Here is an 18,767-nt window from a genome sequence, read left to right as displayed (position 1 = left end):
TTTTTATAAAAAAAAAATGAATTACTTAATTGTTAAATAAATTAATACACAAAAAATGACAACATGAAATACCCTTAACAGAATATTAACAGTACTGATCAACAGATTTAGAGTAAATATTACACACAGCATAGCCTATACACACAGAAAAAATTACATATATATAATTTTACCATGGTAAAAGTGTTATTTTCGTATGCACAGTAAAACAGGTGGCTATAATGTATAATGTACCTTTTTACTAACCCCCCATTCACATATACAAAAAATAATAATAATTAAGAGGTAGACATAAATAATTAAGTAACTATATAAAGTAAATAATAAGAAATAACTTAATTAAACATAAAGGGTAATTAAACATTACCCTGAAGTATTGACCGCAGATGGCAAATAAGCTGAAGCTCTGCTTTAAGACTTTTAGCATTGAGTTGAATCTGTCACTGTTTGGATGTTTGTTTTGTAGCATTCGTCTGTGCTTTGATTGTTTGTGTTCTCAATAATGTATGTGCCCGTCTTGCCACCCCCCACAACCCCTGCTCACCCCTGTTGCCAAATGTCTAGAAAGCAAAATACAAAGAAAACCTCTGACTGAAAATCACAGATGAACGAATCACATCAAGTGTACCCCTCCACTGTCCAGTCAGCGGAGAGAGTATGACCTAACTACTAGCCAATAACAGCGCAGGAGGCGGGGTGTGTCGCAATACGGGTGGGCAGTGGACGCCTGTCTGTCCCGTTGGCCCCGGTGTGGGCGGGGCTTCCGCGTGATATTGGCACCGAGAAGGCGGGGCCCTGTTAAATATTCATGAGCCCTATTCTAATTCTACGGCCTGGCAATGCTGACCAGCGGTGACGTTATCGAAAATACGTCATTATCTACACAATTTCCTGTAAGAAGTGCTTTAAGTTTCATCCAGGAATAAGGAATTAAATGCTTTTTATTGTTTCTTTTGTTAATATTTATTGTTTTAAGTCATAATAATCAATATTGACTACATATTACGGCCTACCACATCATATCGCTATTTTAACATGTTAAAAGCGCATTAGTGAAGTCTCGATGTGACGTGGTTAAAGAGTGTTTTTAAAAAATGATTATTTTACTTTTATTAAATAATAATTGTGGTCAAAACACTCAGTAGAAACTTCGTAGGAACATCAGATTGGTTAGGTTTCTCAAAAAAAAAATCAAACCCAGTAAACAATTGGTGATTTACTGGAAGAATAATTTACATATTAGATATCAGTATTACAAGGGTCAATATCACGATAGTAATTTATAAAGTGATTTGGACAGCTTACTAGACATTTGCCTCGCTGGAATACGTTATAAATTACGTTGTCAGTTTGACTGGAAATCGTGTAGATGTTGGTCTGTAATGTACTGTTGATGGTAAATGTAAGGCTGCCATGCTGAACTGATTGATTTCCCATGAGAATGACAGCCTGCTGAATGAGCTGGACACAGACTGCCACACCTGCCCACTAACTGGAAATAGCGCTGGACTATTAGGCAGTGTTTTGGCGCCACCTTCAGGACAGCGGTAACCTTAACCCATACCCCAGTAAAGCAATATACAAGAAAGGAGGTAGATTCCAACATGGAGCTTTTTAACTATTTATTATTATTATTATTATTATTATTATTATTATTATACAGGCACAGGCAGTACAACGAAACATTGTTAGGCTGTTCCCGGTGTAGTATAACCCCATGATTAATTTAATCAATTAATTAATTATTTATCTAAATTGTTGTAACTGAGTGTCCTGCTATCCCTTTCTGCTGTCACACTGTGAATTTCCCCACTGCGGGACTAATAAAGGACTATCTTATCTTATCTTATCTTATGATGTCTGTGGTTAGCTAGCTAGTAACAGATTAAGCCGGCTTCCTTTAACCGTGGTCAGCCGAGGTAAAATCAACTAGTACTAGCACCTATTAAGAGTTTTAGAAGTGTTGAGAGTGGGCCTACATAGGGATCTTCACGCCATACAATCTCATCTAAACATCTCCAGGCATGTCAGTAAGTAGTTACCGTTAGATATAGCTAGTTATCTATGTAGCTACAGTGAGACTTGTGTATGTTTACCTCTGTACACTGTTCAGGGTTTGTACACTGTCCTGCAATTTCCACAGACTCAAAAATAAATAGATTAACTAACAAGTATAAATATAAAAAGTGTTTTAATAATGTAATGTAGCGATGATGCCCATGGGCATCAGCAAATGCTGAGTTCGCTTCTTTGAGATGCTTTCCCAGACCTTTCCGACAGCCGCCTTCAGTTGTTGCTTGTTTAAAATGGGACAACTGATTAAATGGACTAATGATTAACATAGCTGCATAGTCGCCCGGGTTCTAGCTATAAGCTAGAACATACAGGTAGCCTGTAACGCCGCGCACTACTGGGTTCCTCTTTGTTTTGGTAGCGTTAGCGCTGAACAACTCGTCAGCTAACTGCTGGCTCCACTGCGTTCTACGGTTTCTATGGTGACGAGTACGACGCCCCAACCGCCCAATCAGCGGGCAGTATTCGGGTATGAACGAGTACTGACCAATCCAACAAACAAGGGGGCGGGATGATCAGAATACGGGCGGAAAAGCAGGCTAGCCCCGTTAGCCTGGGTGGCCGGTCTCCGGGAGCAGAGATGGAAAAGTAACAGGAGTTAAAACCAAACTCGCTCCTGTGGACGATGGCGGACCTCGTCGTTTCACTGCTCGTGCTCGCGGGGATCGTCCTCGTGTGCGAGATGGCGAGGCGGGCAAGCGCGAGGCTGCTATCCGGAGGAGGAGGTTACAGCGCTTACGCGGCCGAGCTCATCTCCACGCTGCAGCTGTGCGCGTGCACGCACGAACTGAAGTTGCTGGGCGACGCCGGGGTCTCGCGGCCCCCGCCCGTCGCGCTCGCGCTCACGTACGCCATATCGGTGGTGCAGGCGCTCACGGCACGCGGCGCGACGTGCAACCCTTCGGGCGCGCTCGAGAGGTTTCTCCGCCGCGGCGGTGGCGGATGGCCGACGGGCGCGCGCGTAGCTGCTCTGTCGGCGCGGGTGGCGTGCCAGTTCGCGGCAGCCGGCGCGGCTCGGGCCGTTGTGCGCCGCCTATGGGCGCGCGGGCTCTCGGACCTGCACGTGCGACACTGGGCGTCCGAGTTCCGGTGCGCGAGTCCCATAGAGCGCGCGACACTGCTTGAGGCAGTGGCTGTGGAGATGGCGTGCACCTTCGTCGTGCACGCCGCCGGTGCGTGCACGCGCGGCTTGAGGGAAAAATACAGGGTGCACGCCGTGGCGGCCGTGATCACGGCGGCGGTTTATGCAGGTTGGTCTGTAGGCTGCGTTTCCAAATCGAATTCTTAGATTCCCTAAGTAGTCAACTACTCCTACACCTAATCACACTGTTAAATCTGATTATAGAACAAGAAAGACTGGGGCGAAGCTTGATTAGTGTTTGTAGCTTAGCAACAACTTTCTTGGACCTTCAGCTCCAAGTCTGATCTTCACAGTAAAAACTGAGGCTTGATCCAGGGTTAAGCTGAGCTACCAGGTGTTGTCATGTGAGCCGCTTATCACACAAGCTGTTGACTCTCAGAAACTTGTCTTCTGATGCTGTGGTGGATTTCAGTCTGTAAAACGTTACCAGACCTCCTCAGCTTTCTCCAGTTTCCAGGAGACGTTTGATGGTGCAGGACTTTTCATCTTGTTCGTCTTGTAATAATTATGCAACAATTTTTTTTCCATAACTACAGGGCTAATGTAGCTAGCTGACTTACTGAAGCTGTAATTCAACTGCATGCATAAACCACACTCATCTCAAACCACGCCAGGGAGGCTATCTTTAGATGTAGTATGCCGAATAATGTTGGAATCCACTTAAGCAGATAGCACTATGCTATCTTGAGAGCTATAGCCGTTGTCCTGGCATAGAAGATGATATACAGTCACAAAATCATGAACATAGTCCAGCACAGCTGTTACACATCAACCTTTAAAACAGCAACCCTGCAGTTCGCTTTTAAGTGTTTGCCTCACAAAGGTAACATTACAGTAGCAATGCTGGACCAGGTCTATAGCCTGCCTACCGGAAATACCTGAGACCCCTGATCTTAAAGGGCCACAGGGTTGACGTAAAAGTGGAGCCATTAAGCGGGTCTCTACGTCATTAAGCCCTCCCACCGAACAGTTCTGTGGTCACAAGTACGGTTAGCTGAACCGTGTCCATGTGGAAAAAAGGCCAATGATGATCTGAACATGCAGTGTCGTGTAAATGCTGTTGTAGAGACCGTCTGTACTATCACTGCTTTTATTCCGACAAAGGGTTTGTTCATTCTAAATGGTTTGCATCAATTTTGAAAGCTTTCTTAACTTCCATTTCTACTGACCTGCTGTAAGATGTTCACCAACGACTTGCTCCCTAAAAAGCCCTGGACCTTTACTGCTTACCTTTTGTACCATTTCAGGTTATTCACTGAACTTAATGGACATTAAATATCAATAAAAACTGGGAAAATTAGGGGCGTTCCGTTGATATATACCGAGACAGTATCTGGTTGAATGTGGGCCGTGACATTGCATGAAATCAATGTGAGGACAACATCTAATGCCAATGTGTGTTTGATGTAGAATAGACGACAGCTAACGTGAATATTTCGTTTTAAATTGTAATTTTAAGTAATCAAAATCCAACGTCTTTCAGACGTCACACACACAACAGTTTAGATATTATTGACGTAAATTATTCAACATTGGGTAATGAGGCTAAACCTCATAATGTTAATGTCAGCACATGCTGTCAGACGTTGATATGTTGTAACTTTAAGGTCATGGCTTTAAATATCCAAAATTCAACGCCTGTCTAACGATTTTAGTTTTCAACTAAAATTTAACATCAATTGAACGTCTTTATGACCCCGAATGAATGTCCTGTGCATTCTGGGTAATCTAGAAGAGGACAGAATGTGTTTACAAATTGTGTTTGTGATTGTGTTTAACCCAGAACCGCCTCAATGCTGTCCCGCCTCAGTTAAGAGAACACTGGCAGTCGTCTCTCAGTGTCCCTGTGTCTCATTAAGTCAGTCTTGTGATTCTGTTTAGGGGGAAGCACAACAGGGGCGGTGTTCAACCCGGCGCTGGCCTTTTCAACACAGTTCCCCTGCTCTGGCAGCACATTTACAGAGTATAGCTTCGTGTACTGGATGGGGCCACTACTAGGTGAGGCACTTGCAGCTGTATTATACAAGAATTGCTATTTTCAGCACCTGGGCTCCCCCTACAGTTGGGGAGTGTAACTGACTTTTACATCACTGTTCTGAATACAGATCACGTTTTGAGCACCCCTCTCATGGAGAGCTGTGCATGTGCATTTGTTGACAAGCTGAGAGATACAGAAGTGGCATCTGTAGAGAACAACATGCATGTGGACGCTGTAGAGTAATATTCTAGGATTTTACACAAATATGACTTAGCAGACAATAGTTCCTTAGCAGTGTTCTAGCCCATAGTGGCAATGACCGAGACACTGTTCTCCCTATTAATCAGTGGAGCATCAACCTGATTCTGAAGCTGCTATTTAAAGATAAAACTGCTGCATAATGTTGATTTAACCCTTGCACAAGTATGTTCTGGCTACCTGTAACAGTCCACCCAGACCCAGCAGAACATAAAATTCCGGCGTTTTCAGGATGCGCTGTATGTTGTGGAAAGACTAATCAGTGGACGGATTAGATTAATCAGTTCAGTTAAAGCTGATTGTTATGTTATATTCAAAGCTGAACTTTCGAATCCCACAAGTTGGACTGAACTTGTGAAGCAGAAGGCTGTGCTAATGCACACCAGCAGTCACATCCAAGAGGCATCTAATGTTGCTTCCTGTTGTCCTTGTGTTTGCAGGCATGGCAGGCTCAGTCCTGCTGTTTGATAAAGTCATTCCAGCTCTATCTGTGAAGAGGACCTCTTACGACGAGCAGATGTTCAACGCTATTGAGCAGAAGAGAAAGAAGAAGTGAATGACCCCGGAGGCCTGGGAATGTTATTTCAGTCAGAAGGTTTTAAACACTAGTTACGTTTGCGCACATTATGAAACTATAGCACAGGAAGGTAACGTCAGTGTTATTTTTTCCCAGTACTGTCAATGTACACTACCAATTTAACCCCTTAAACTTGAATGGTCTATAGGTGGGTTCACATTTCAGTTTCTTACTCTCATCAGAATGTGCATGTTAGTGTCTTATAGTCACTGAATTAGTCATGGTAGTTAATGCATTATTCATAGTAATAATTCATAATAATTACTGAAATATTTGTAGTATGTACTGAATTATTAGTTGTAGGTGCTTAATAATTCATTTCAGTTACTGAATTACTCATGTCACGATTTGTCACAAGACAGAGACGGACGCAGGATAATGTTTTACTATAAGACAAGAAAACAGAAACCAAACAAGCACAAAGTTTAGCAAAATAAAGAACACAAGACTCACATAAACAGGCCAAATCAACGAACCATGAACTGGCATGAACACAAACGCAGGAACAGGAACATTCGCGCACATACATGCACAAGACCAGACAAGAGACGACTGAAACAAAGGAGTAGTTATACAGACACTAACAAGAGACTCACGAGGAACACCTGGGACTAACAAGGGGGCGTGGCTGGTGGAACACTAATGGACAGGTGTGGCTAGGGCAGACAAGACACAAACAGAGCTCAACAAGCATATGGCAAAACCAAACAAAGGCAGACATGACAACAGGGGCAGGCATGAAATCCTAACAGATTATTTATAGGAGGTACTGATTTATTTACAGTAATTACTGAATTATTTATAGTAGTTACTGAATAATTCATAGTTGCAGAATAATTCATAGTACATATTGAATAAATCATAGTCGTTACTGACTAATTGTAGATACTAAATCATTTATAATAATTACAGAATATTTTTTAGTAGAAACTGAATAATTCGTAGTTGATACTGTATATTAGGCCTGCGGTTTAAGGGGTTAAACAGGATGTTGATGGTTAAGGATTTTTTTTTTAAATCTGAAAAGGAATATTTTAAGAAGCAGCACTGCTGCTATATATAAATATATACACACACAGTGCTGACTGCTTTTGGGGACTTATGTTATATAGGTAATCCACAGAAAACTGAAACATTACAGGCACAATTACTGTTATTTACTTAAGTGTTATTAATTTAAGTGTCATTAAGGCCCATTCTAAAGCATGAACTGGACTTTGCATAATGTATGTGCAACATAACACTAGACGTCCTGGGATTGTACTTTCATTTTACTCGACTATTCAGGTGTAATTGCAAATGTAATCACATAGTTATAGGGTCTAAACTGTCATAAAATAATGACAGTGCTTTTGTTATTCTTATAGCAATACGTGTAACATCTGTGAAATATGACACAGCGCAAAATAACAGTGTGGTTTGAAATCCAGGCAAATCTGATGACTTTTAAGGATTTTGAATAGTTTTGCACGCCTCTAAATGTCAATAAGAACCTGCTAATTTCTGGAATCGAATCTAAATAATGAAACACTACATTCCTGTATTATGAAGTGTATTATGTATGAGAGCTATGCATGATATGTAATGTAAATAAAAGCTTCTATTAGCTTTAAGCACAGAGGTGACAGAATAGGTGCCTTAGGACTGAGGGGAAGAAGTGTCTCAGCTAACAAAGGAGTTCCAATCTGTGCCGCATGACGTACTGTTTATGAGACAAAGCACATGTCTGTGGCGCATTTTAAAGGTGCCATAGGATGCTGTAGGATTACTGAGTATTTTAATTGTTGTTTTGTTAGAAATGATGTTTGTGACTTTGGGCAGCGGTGAAAATGCCCAGATAATGTTTTACAAGCCTATTTACCTCCCTGTAATTTTACCTCACTGATTTTCCTTTTACAGAGGATCTGTGGAAAAAAATGATAAGCTCTACTTTTATCGACTCGTTTACATTACCCCACTAGCCTAGCCAAGCCTAGCATTCATTGTAACATTTTGTCTTTATTTTTGGTAATTGTTCCTGAGTCATACTGGACAGAGTTGCTCAGCGACTTCTCAGCACAATGTAAAGTTAGCAAGCCCAAGAGATTGTAGGCAGTCGGCCTTGGGTAGCTTTTAGCCTAGGACCTGGCTAGCACCCGTTCGCCTCACTGGCTTCCCTACACTGTGGCACTTCTCCAAGCAGTCTAGCATTAACTGTTAGCCTTTTTATCCTGACTGCCAAATACATCTTGAAGTAGCAGTTGTGTTCAGCCTCAAAAGGTTTTCTGTAGGTTAATTGTGGGGGTATAAGTAGAGGTATAACAAATCAAGACATTTGTGTTTAAATTTCGGGGCTTTGGCCCGTTTTAGAGCTCTGTTTTGGTTCTGCTGGATTTGTTTTTGAAGGAGAAACAACCCTCTTTATTCAAGAAGGCCAAAATGAACACAGTTTAACATTCTAGGGCATCTTTAAACCCTGAAAGACTGGACAACTGTATACACGTAGCACATTACTTGTACCACTGGCATTTAAATACACTGAGGAAGTGTTGGAAGTTACTTAAATATTAATCATTCCTATATGAATAAAACTACATTACATCAACACTGTTTAGTCTGTTTGGCAACTGTGTTGATGTAATGGGTTTTATATTAGCCAAGCCAAGTTGATCAGTCCTCATGTTATTCTTCATATTTCTAATTATATTGTACCATGCAATAAAAAGATTGGTAACAATACACACTGTGTGGTGCTAGTAGTTATGCTCTAAGCTGTCTCATCAGTGCTAATCAATGTTCTGTTTTACTGATTAGTGAGGAATCAAGAACAACCTATAGCTTTTTATCTGATTGAAGGACATCCACTATTGGTAGGATCCCCTTTTCCTTTTTGGAAACTCCATTTTTGGAAACTTTGGAAATGTTCCTACGACTTTCTCCTTCCCTATCCAAGTGTATATTATATCACTTGAGAAAGATCTGCTTAAGGTTGAAGAACTTAATGGCCGTTTTGACTAGAAGTTAAATAAATGATTGGTTCTCTCTGGCTTTGTGATAAAACAGCATCCATGACAAGCCATCTAATCCCTTCTTGTTTCCATCCTGTGTCTGTCCAGTCCCTGGTGTAATCTCTAATTAGATGTAATCTTTTCACAGGGACAAAAAACATCACTAACTCCATTACTCTCTCCCTCTCACACTTGCTGTGTTGGCTGTGGTGCAGGCAAACAGTTGGTCTCAGTTATAATACTGGCACAAAGTCACTGCCAGCATCACCCCAGCAGATTGCTGGAGAACTGCAGCTACTTCACCATCTGCAGTGAGTGCTCACTCATCAGCATGCAGAGCCAGCACAGTCATCACAGTAATCCTGCTCACAGATTACATCATCAGGGAGAAAATGAAAGTCAGAAAGGCCAAAATACTGGCTGAGGGATAAAATGACACTGTGTGCTGTCATTTGGCTGAACACATTGAACCCTAGACTATTGTGAATTATTCAGTATGTACAGTTAATTATTCAGTTACTACTACAAATCATTCAGGATCCGCTATAAATTACTCAGTAACTACTATGAATCATTCTGTATCTATGACCAATTATTCAGCATCCTCCATGAATTATTCATGTTCAATTATTGTTCAGTAGCCACTATAAATCGTTCAGTATCCACTATGAAGTATTCAGTATCTAATTAATAATTAGTCAGTATCTATTATGAATTATTTAGTATCCGCTATTAAGTATTCAGAATCTAATATTAATTGTTCAGTATCTATTATGAATTATTCAGTATACACTATGTATTATTCAGTATCCACTGTGAATTATTCAGTGTCTAATATGTATTATTCAGTATTCACCCTGAATTACTCTGGATCCACTATGAATAATTCAGTGTCCACTGTAAATTGTTCAGTAGCCACTATGAATTATTTAGGATCCATTATTAATAGTTCAGTATCCACTATACATTATTCAGTGTCTAATATGAATTATTCAGTATCCTCCCTGAATTATCCTGGATCCACTATGAATAATTCAGTATCTACATCCAATTTTTCAGGATCCACTATTAATCATCCAGTATCTACTATGAAATATTTAGTACGTATGACCAAGTATTCATTATCCAATCATGAATTATTCAGGATCCACTATATATTTTTCAGTAAAATTACACTTGAGGCCATTTTGGGTGGATGTTTTAGTGCTTGAATTGTATAAATTGTCCACCCAGCTTCTCTCGGCACAGGGACTAAAGGGTGTTGACTCTCTTTTTGAATCCTTTTGGTGTAAAACAAAACAGTAAGGCTCCAAAAGAAAAGTGTGGCTAATCACATAGCAGGAACTGAACCAACACAACAGAATCAGATTCAATCCAAAACAAGAACTAGAAACTCACTGTGAGCGGTTGAGTGCTGAGTAAACATCAGATTAGATACTAAATAACACTTACATAGAGGTAACAGTATTAAAACTCTACTGTAGTACATCAGCTTTACTCCCCAGTTGTGGCGAGCAGAACCCAAAGTAATTTAGATTGGGGGCTTTAGTGCCTCGCCCCCCTTCCATTTTCAACATAACAGGACTATATTTTTCATATTATGAGATGAAACATACCCAACATCGGCTCAAACCTGTGTGTAGGCCAACACTCCTATTTAAAGCTCTTCCATGACTAAGCATTTCTTATGCAAGTGTGTCAGCCTGAGTTCTTCAGTCCTAATTACCCATCCATGTGTGTGTAGAGCTCACTGCAAACACACTCAGCAGAGACCAGGGCAGAGAATAATGAGTGGTAGAGTGATTGGTGACCGTGAACCCGGGGTGCGGAAAAGCAAACTTGATTTAGCTGATAAGCTCTAAACCCTGCAGTGCCCAGAAATGACCTTTAGAAGCGTGGCTGGTGAAGCTGCACTGACCAGATTCTTAAGTGGTTCTTTAGTAAAGGCAGTTGTTCTAAATAGAACCTTGACAACGTCAAGAACCATTCAAATTGCCTAAACAGTTTTGAGTCGTCAAGGTTTCATACAGAACCACTGCCTTTACTAAAGAACCCTAAAAGAACCCCCTGTGTTTATTCAAGGGTTGTATATGGAACCTTAACAACTCAAGGAACCATTTCACCTGGGTTTCTTCAGTGGTTCTTTAGTAAAGGCAATGGTTCTATGTGAAACCTCAACAATTCAAAGAACGATACCTGGGTTTCTTCTATGATTCTTCAATGAAGGCAGTGGTTCTACATGGAACCTTGATAAGGAATCATTTGAATGCCTGGATTTCTTTAAGGGTTCTTAGGTAAATCCAATGGTTGTATATGAAACCTTGACAACTCAAAGAACCATTTGGAAAACTGGGTTTCTTCAAGGGTCATCTAGTGAAGGCTCTATGGTTCTATATGGAACCTTAACAACTCAAAGAAACAGGTCACCTGGGTTTCTTTAATGGTTCTATATGGAACCTTGACAACTCAAATAACTATTTGGATGTCTGGATTTGATCAAGGGTTCTTAGGTAAAGGCAATAGTTGTATATGGAACACTGACCATGTGGAGGCGAAATGTTTCTTTGAAGATCTTTTTTTTTTTTTAATCAGTCTTTGCAGCACAAAAATCGTGACATTTGTTAAGTTAAAGAACCATGTTAACATCAGCCAGAACATTAAAACCACAGACAGCTGCAGTGAATAAACTTCACAATCTGGTTCCAGTGGAACCTGTCGAGGGGTGGATATTGTCAGCAGCAGGTGAACAGTCAGTTCTTGAAGGTGATTTGTTGAAACAGGAAAAATGCTGAGAAAAAAAGCCTAAGAATCTGAGACACTTTGACAAGAACCAAACTGTAATGGCTAGACGAGTGGTCTGCGCTTACCAGAAGTGCCAAGAAAACAACCCGGTGAACAGACGTCAGGATCGAGTGCCCGAGGCTAACTGATGATCATGGAGGCCCCACCTCACAACTTACAGGACTGCAAGTTGGAGACCACTGATTCATGTGAAGTCTATGTTTGATGGGTCAGAACTGTGTATATAAAGTGTATATATATTATATATATTATGTGTATATAAAGAAGCCACTCTCCAAAATTGACCCCTGCAAGCTCCAGGTTTTCAACTGACCACAAGGACAAGTTTTAAAATGACACAAAAGATATTTGGAGGAGCACAGGTGAGGAATTTCATACAGAGAACACTGAACTGTTAAGCATGGTGGTGGGAGCATCATGCTCTGGGGCTGGCAGTGGAACTACAGGATTACCTCAGAATTCTTCAGCATGACCTTGAATCATCAACTACACAGCTGAAATTAGGTGTTCCATTTAAGAACATTATGTAAAAAAGACCAAAGTATGAAAGACGAAATGCTGACAGCTTTAGATTGCACTGTCTTCAGGCTGTGGCTACAAAGGAACAAAAAAAGCACTGATCTATTAGCAAACTTATCATCTTTGCTCAATAATACGAGTCCTATAAATAGGCTGAGTATTTTTAGCCAACACTGATCTAAGAAACATTATTCAGTTCAGAAGTCAGTTTCAATGAAACTCTGGACAAATCTTTTGTACAAAACAACTATTTAATTTGAACACTTGATACAAATATCACTTGCTTTTAGAGAATGGATAATTTGGTCTTAAGGAAAAGTACAAAACACAACAGAAGCAGAAATGCTGTTTTTGTAGCTGGAGGAACTTGGGCTTAGGTATACAAAGCCCAGAAAGTTCCACCAATGGCAAACGGCAGTGAAGAAGAGCCTGGGGAACGACCCACCATCACGAGAGGCCCTGAAGTGCTTCAGCTAGCATCGGGGGAACAGCGCTCCATCTGGAGGAACACAAACTATATTTAGGGATGTTCAAGACAGACCTAAATTTATTATCAAGAGCAGTCATGGTATGTAAGTAAAAGTTTGAGGATTTTAATACAGCAATGAAAAATGGACAGTGTAGCCTAATGGAGCACCGACCACTTGTGTTCAAGTGATCAGGCTTTTTCTTTTTCTGAGGAGCTTATAAATTCAGGGGTGGTGAGTTTATTATTGTTTTAGGGAGGTGCAGGAGAGCCACATTACCTGTGATATGTATAGTCATGAGAAAAGATTAGGAAACCTCATATATACCAACAATATTTGTTTATTACCTCAATATTATTAAACTAACTAAACTGAAGACACGCCTTTTAAAAATGCAGAAATGTAATTTTCCTGAGAGGAAAATGTTAGGAGACCACCCACATTTACTACTATTTAAAATGTCTACAATTAGATGATTAAAATATGATTAGAACCAGACATTTAGTCTGGTTTGCTCTTGATGTTAAATGATGGTTCTTGATGGTTGCTCTTGTTGTAGTGGTAGCACCATGGCCATCTCCAAAGAGCTCTCTGAGGCCTTCATAAAGAAAGTTGTAGATGCAGATGAGTCTTAAGAGATTTACAAAGATCTCAGAGCAATTAGAAATCAGCTGTTCTACTGTCTGCTAAATCATTTACTAGTAAAACTGGCCAGGCCAGGCCATCCTAGCCAGTTCAGCTCAGCTCAAGAGCAGACCACAAGTTGTGTATAGAAGTCTCCAAAAATCCTATTTAATGTCCTTTGTAAACGGTTTCATAGACACAGTGATTACCAGTGATCCACATCAGCATCGTCAAACTGTCCTGCTTCTCCAGAGTTTGGGTCCACCTCCATTCCATCTGGTAACAGAAAGATCGCACAAAACAGAAATCACACAACCATAGACCAGTGATCGATATTATGCCAGGTTCACATCACACAATAATCTTAGCCCCCATTTTTTGAGTTGCCGACTGTTTTTGGAGAGTGCAGACAGAAGCCTCAGATTGCAATCAGAGAGCTTGCAGAGTGATCGCCAATGCCTTGCAAGACCACAAGACCCCGACAAATATCTAGCAGGTTTAATTCCTGGACCTGTCGGCAGCTCTACATTCGGTAGTGTAAAAAATGTGTTGTGACTGGATGTCGAGAGCATGGCTATACAAGAAAAGTTCCTTAGTCTACTTGGACCCAAGAAAAAGAGGAACATCATCTTCAACTTTGGCAGGCGTACCAAAGCCTTTCTGATGTGTCCAATGATCTGCCGGGATCGATATCCATTTCATCATACATATTCTTTTTTTTTCTTGTGATTTTACAGGAAATCAGACCACTTGTAGCACTCATCTCTTAAGGAAATCCATGGCATCGCATCAGTTCTCATGCGTGTTTGGTCGATCTGCTCTCCAAAAACATGTTTTGTCACAGACACAGGTTCTTCCTGGTGAAAGACCTTGTTAAACATGACCCTTTGTAGCTGATCAATTGCATACCATGCAAAAAAACAACGACCTGACATCTCTGATAGTTGTGTAGCGTAAACCTGGCATAAGCTGCATTTATACAGTCATCAATGAGCACTTACTACTAGAGACATGGCTGTTCAAATATAAAGGCAGTATAAAATGACTAGCATCCTTCACTCTGGCCCAAGCTTTGGCCTGCTACTGACACCTAATGGCTGCTCAAGTCGAGTCTTTTCACACAAGGCTATGTATAGTTTTGATTACATACAGGCTGTTATCATTCTGACAAATCAGAGATATGGAAAAATTATTTCCCCAGCTAGGGTTTAACAGTTAGGGCTCACCTTCAAACCCAGCAGAGGGTTCGTCAGTCCTAACTCCAGCCATGTGGAACTGTTCAGCCACAGACTGGGCCAGCATCCCCTCCAGCCTCTCCAGAGTAGCCTGACCTTCCACGGTCAGCTGGGACAGCCCCTCTTCATAGGTGTAAAATGTAGGAATGTCTCCCTGACCTTGTTCTGGAGGAGAGGAGGGACGACGGCAGTGAGTAAGCGAGATTGTGTAAATACACTCACTGGCCGCTTTATCGGAAACACTTACAAACAATAACTGTATTTAGTAAATGTACAATCATGGTCATTTGACCTATTGACAATTTCTTATACTGACATTCTTTTTAGACTTTTAGGTTAGATTTGGATCCTTTAGTTGTGGATTGTATAAGGAAATGGTGCGTTTGTGGTATGTGGATGTGCACACATACAGTATATCCACCAATCCAGACACCAATCCACCACTGTCCAGAACACTGCCCATTTCCTTACCCGCCTCCTCCACGTCATACTCCTCCCCTTCAAAATCATCGTCTGAGTCTTCGTCCTCCGGGTCAGGGTGTAAGGCCTGGCACTCACACATAGCAGAGAACATGGACTCCACTGCAACACACAAAACAGTTCCTTCATACTTCAATTCTCATATAATCTCATACTCATATACTCATAAAAACCCATGCAGAGGTCTCTATTCTCAAGAGCTTGCTTGCTCCCATCCAGCCCACTGTGGATAGGAGCAAGCAACACAAAAATAAAGTGATAAATCGGTTAATAATTTGCATATGTAAATGACATCATCATCATCATCATTAGTTATTTAAGCTCAGGTTTAAAATAAGAGAAACCCACTGGGATATTATTAATCAACTATAAGAAGGTTTAATAATACATGAAATATTAAAATTACACCCGTAGCACACAGCCATAATATGCTTGGTAACGTTCCAATGGTAAACATCATGGTTTTACCATTTTTCCGACATAAAGCGAGTAGTAAACCAGACACTCACAGGCTGCTTTATCCGTCGGGACAAATCGGATCTCTGTGATGACCCCATCTTCACTGTCATCATCACTCTCTTCTTCACCTTCGTCATCTGGAGCTCGTTCTTGCATCTCAGCTTCGTTTTCATCTGCGGTCACAGTGAATAAAGAGGCGTTTCAGTGATAAATCTCATTTCTGCAATTTTTCTCTGACAGCAGATATAGGTGATCAGGCAAAGCACGCTTGGTGTCCAAATTGTACGACATGCTACGAGGCTAACGCTAATGCAAACTATCACTAGAAGTCAATAGTCACCCTGATCGTTTAAGGAAATGCACTCACTTACTTCACTAATCACTACAACTGCATGCATATTGTAAATGCTCGGATACGCTGAAAATGAGGTCACCCTCAATGCATTTCTGAGTGACTGAGTGAAAGGTTAATTGACTGATCGATTGATTGATCGATTGATTGATTGTTAGCAACAATAGTCTTGTAGCTGCAGTGCAAATCTAAAGAAGCAGACGTCTGGTCCACTAGACGTTTAGCTCATCAACCTAGATTCGGGGGTAAATAACCCGTTCATTAGGGCGTGTATTTATACGTTTAGAAGGATGAACTTCTTACCGTCAAGTTTTTTGTTGACCATCACGTACAGGTGTTCTTGTGGGTAAGCGCTTACATCTCGAGAGATTGCGTGGAGGCTGATAGAGGGATACTCCAACGAAAAGCCCATACCTGATCCATCAAGCCAAGACAGACGCCTGAAAGGGCAGGATAGTGGTCAGTTCTAGCTCATACAGTTCTACACAACAGTGAGTACACAACAACATCATTGATAGAGTTATTACTGCTGACACTGTAGCAGTTTTAATGGGGAACCCCACAAAATTTTGCCACAGTTTAGAGGAGATTTTGATCAAAACCATATATTTTATCAATTTATGGTGGAGGAAGATATTCAATTCAATTCAGTGTTATTGTCATAATGCTAATACAGGGCTGTACAGGCCAATAAAACAGTCCGGCTAAATTTCCATTGCAGAATAGGTAAGGACATGGTAATATAGTGCAAGGACAGTAGACAAGGCACGAGACATGGTGCAAAGACAATAAGCGCAATAAACACAAAATATACAGATATGTGCATGAGGAGAGGTAGGCAGCTGCTGCTGTCGCCAGGCTCTGCCCGAGGTTCGCCTGATGCAATTTACATGTAATGCATTGTAAAGCAAAACAGTCCCTAACAACTATTAGTGTTGTAGTCAATATTATAGCAATTATAGCAACACTCAGTAACTTATTTTACAGGTAACCCTTTCACATCAAACCACTTGCAATAATCATATAACAATGATTTATATATATATTTATTTTTAGATTTTTTATTTTTTACGATTTAATTTTACTGTGCCAAGATCAACAGACTTGTTAGGTGTCCAATAGGCAGTTCTTACTACAACTGACTAGATAGTGAACCAGTCCAATCAGAACATAGATGGAGCACACTAGTTAGAAAGGCTCCAGTGAACCACTCAGAAGACAGCAATACACACTAGCTACCTAGCTTTCCAGGGCACAAGTGCGCAAGAGGCAGCCTTACTAGAACACAAGTACATCAGAGCACAGTAAGTGCACCTAGAGCATAAAAACACAAGCGCTTGACAGTCCAGAACACAGGTATGCGCGCACTACCTGTGCATTTGGAGTTACAAGTGCACAACAGGAAGTGCAAGTGCGCACGCTTGACGCACCCTCGAACCTGACAGTAACGTTACGCAGTAGCCAATTTCCCAGAGCACCAGCGCCCTGTAGGTAGCTACGCATTCTAGAGTGCTGGGGGCGCGAATTGGAGCGCAGCCCTGCAGCACGCCATGAACAAACCACCACTTACGATTCGGCTACGTAGAGCGTCCCTGTCCCGAGTCTTTTCCCGTCTAAAACTGCTGATGTCTCGGCCTGTTGGTGCCGAACGCCCTCGCTAGGAGGTGGCAAACATTTTAACAAAACCATACTGCAAATTTTATTTAATTATTTATTAATTTACGCTCTAAAAAAAACTAATTCCCACAACAACTCCGCGGGCTGGCTGCCTGTTAGTAGCGGCGTTTGCTGATACTCTGACCTGTTTACGCTTCTAAGTCAGGCTAATGTCGCTAGCTAAGCTAAGAAAAAAAAAACGTTATTGATTGCGCAGTCTCGTTGTCACACGCGGAGGCTGGTGGACTCTCTGCGCAGAGATAATATCAGCTAAACTTCTTTTTTAAATGATAAAATCCCCACAGTCTTGCTTTTCTCTGCCCAATGTTGTTTCCATGCGCGCCACACACGAGAACCTGGCTGTGTTCCGATATGTGCACCTGTGTTCTATTTAGAATGGTGGCAGGGCACGCGTTGTGGTCACAGATTATGCATCCTAGTTAGGACACAAGCGCGTATATTGGAACGCAACCCGATCACTCCGCTTTGGACACCAAGCGCGGAAAGAAATCACTTCCTCTGCAATATTAACGCGAGGCTGAACGCTGCTGCCATACTCGGGCTCGGAGATATTATTACAAGCATGTGAACTAGGGAAGTGCTTGGTGTATCGCTCCCTGCACACTAACTTACGGAGCCCCTCAAGTTAATAAAATAATTAATAATTGGCGAATAAAATAATATTTTAAAGACTTAAAAGATTCCCTCGATTTAACAAATCGTTCCCTATAATAAAAACGTTTATTAAATGTTTGCTTTATTATGATAAATAAATAAATAAATATATATATATATATATATATATATATATATATATATATATGATTTGATGGAACAGTGTATATTATATTTCTAACTTGTTGCATCCGGGTTCCGTAGCTAGCTACTATCTAGTAAAAGCAGTGTCCTAATAAGGGAAACTAGGCAGTGAGATATGGGTAGTATAGCAGAAATGTCAGGGAGATGTTTTAGATACAAAGTTAGATGCAATTTGAGAATGTAGCACTATATATTTAATAAAAAAAAAATTTAGATACTTTTTTTATTGACCTTCAGTGTTTGTTAGCTGTTACCAGCATTAGCTATGCTGTAGCAGCAGCGCTAAACTAGTGCCATTTTCACTGCCTGTCTACTTAGTCTCTTACCTGCTGAAAAACAC

At 40.9% G+C, this 18,767-nt stretch overlaps 2 protein-coding genes across 3 annotated transcripts; one reads left to right on the top strand and one right to left on the bottom strand.

Moving 5' to 3' along the window:
* Nucleotides 1-2,585: 2,585 nt before the first annotated feature.
* Nucleotides 2,586-8,736, top strand: aqp11 (aquaporin 11). The gene is made up of 3 exons (XM_072695690.1): nt 2,586-3,323; nt 5,096-5,212; nt 5,891-8,736. The coding sequence occupies exons 1-3, from the start codon at nt 2,699-2,701 to the stop codon at nt 6,004-6,006; spliced, it is 858 nt and encodes a 285-aa protein (XP_072551791.1). The 5' UTR covers nt 2,586-2,698; the 3' UTR covers nt 6,007-8,736.
* A 3,831-nt stretch (nt 8,737-12,567) lies between these two features.
* clns1a (chloride channel, nucleotide-sensitive, 1A) lies at nt 12,568-17,973 on the bottom strand. 2 transcript variants are annotated; one of them, XM_072694843.1, is made up of 7 exons: nt 17,523-17,973; nt 16,256-16,392; nt 15,651-15,773; nt 15,133-15,243; nt 14,653-14,826; nt 13,636-13,702; nt 12,568-12,834 (listed from the first exon to the last, which is right to left on the bottom strand). In XM_072694843.1, coding segments are annotated over exons 1-7 (732 nt in total). In that variant the 5' UTR covers nt 17,642-17,973; the 3' UTR covers nt 12,568-12,833. The 2 variants fall into 2 exon arrangements, with proteins under 2 accessions (XP_072550944.1, XP_072550943.1); XM_072694842.1 differs by lacking the exon at nt 12,568-12,834 and having other exon boundaries at nt 13,632-13,702.
* Nucleotides 17,974-18,767: the final 794 nt, after the last annotated feature.

This window comes from Salminus brasiliensis, chromosome 13, assembly GCF_030463535.1.
Source record: "Salminus brasiliensis chromosome 13, fSalBra1.hap2, whole genome shotgun sequence".
NCBI lineage: Eukaryota > Metazoa > Chordata > Actinopteri > Characiformes > Bryconidae > Salminus > Salminus brasiliensis.
The sequence above is the reverse complement of the archived record's forward strand: the minus strand, read 5'-3'. Positions and strand labels throughout refer to the sequence as shown.

What these genes read in the sequence shown, in the direction of transcription:
- aqp11 (XM_072695690.1), top strand. Translation starts at nt 2,699, where the DNA reads ATGGCGGACCTCGTCGTTTCACTGCTCGTGCTCGCGGGGATCGTCCTC. An exon ending in CACGGCGGCGGTTTATGCAG is followed by an intron (nt 3,324 to 5,095) that starts GTTGGTCTGTAG and finishes GATTCTGTTTAG; the next exon opens with GGGGAAGCACAACAGGGGCG. An exon ending in CTGGATGGGGCCACTACTAG is followed by an intron (nt 5,213 to 5,890) that starts GTGAGGCACTTG and finishes TTGTGTTTGCAG; the next exon opens with GCATGGCAGGCTCAGTCCTG.
- clns1a (XM_072694842.1), bottom strand. Translation starts at nt 17,641, where the DNA reads ATGGTTTTGTTAAAATGTTTGCCACCTCCTAGCGAGGGCGTTCGGCAC. An exon ending in CCCGACGGATAAAGCAGCCT is followed by an intron (nt 15,244 to 15,650) that starts GTGAGTGTCTGG and finishes TGTGTGTTGCAG; the next exon opens with TGGAGTCCATGTTCTCTGCT. An exon ending in GTATGACGTGGAGGAGGCGG is followed by an intron (nt 14,827 to 15,132) that starts GTAAGGAAATGG and finishes CCTCTCCTCCAG; the next exon opens with AACAAGGTCAGGGAGACATT.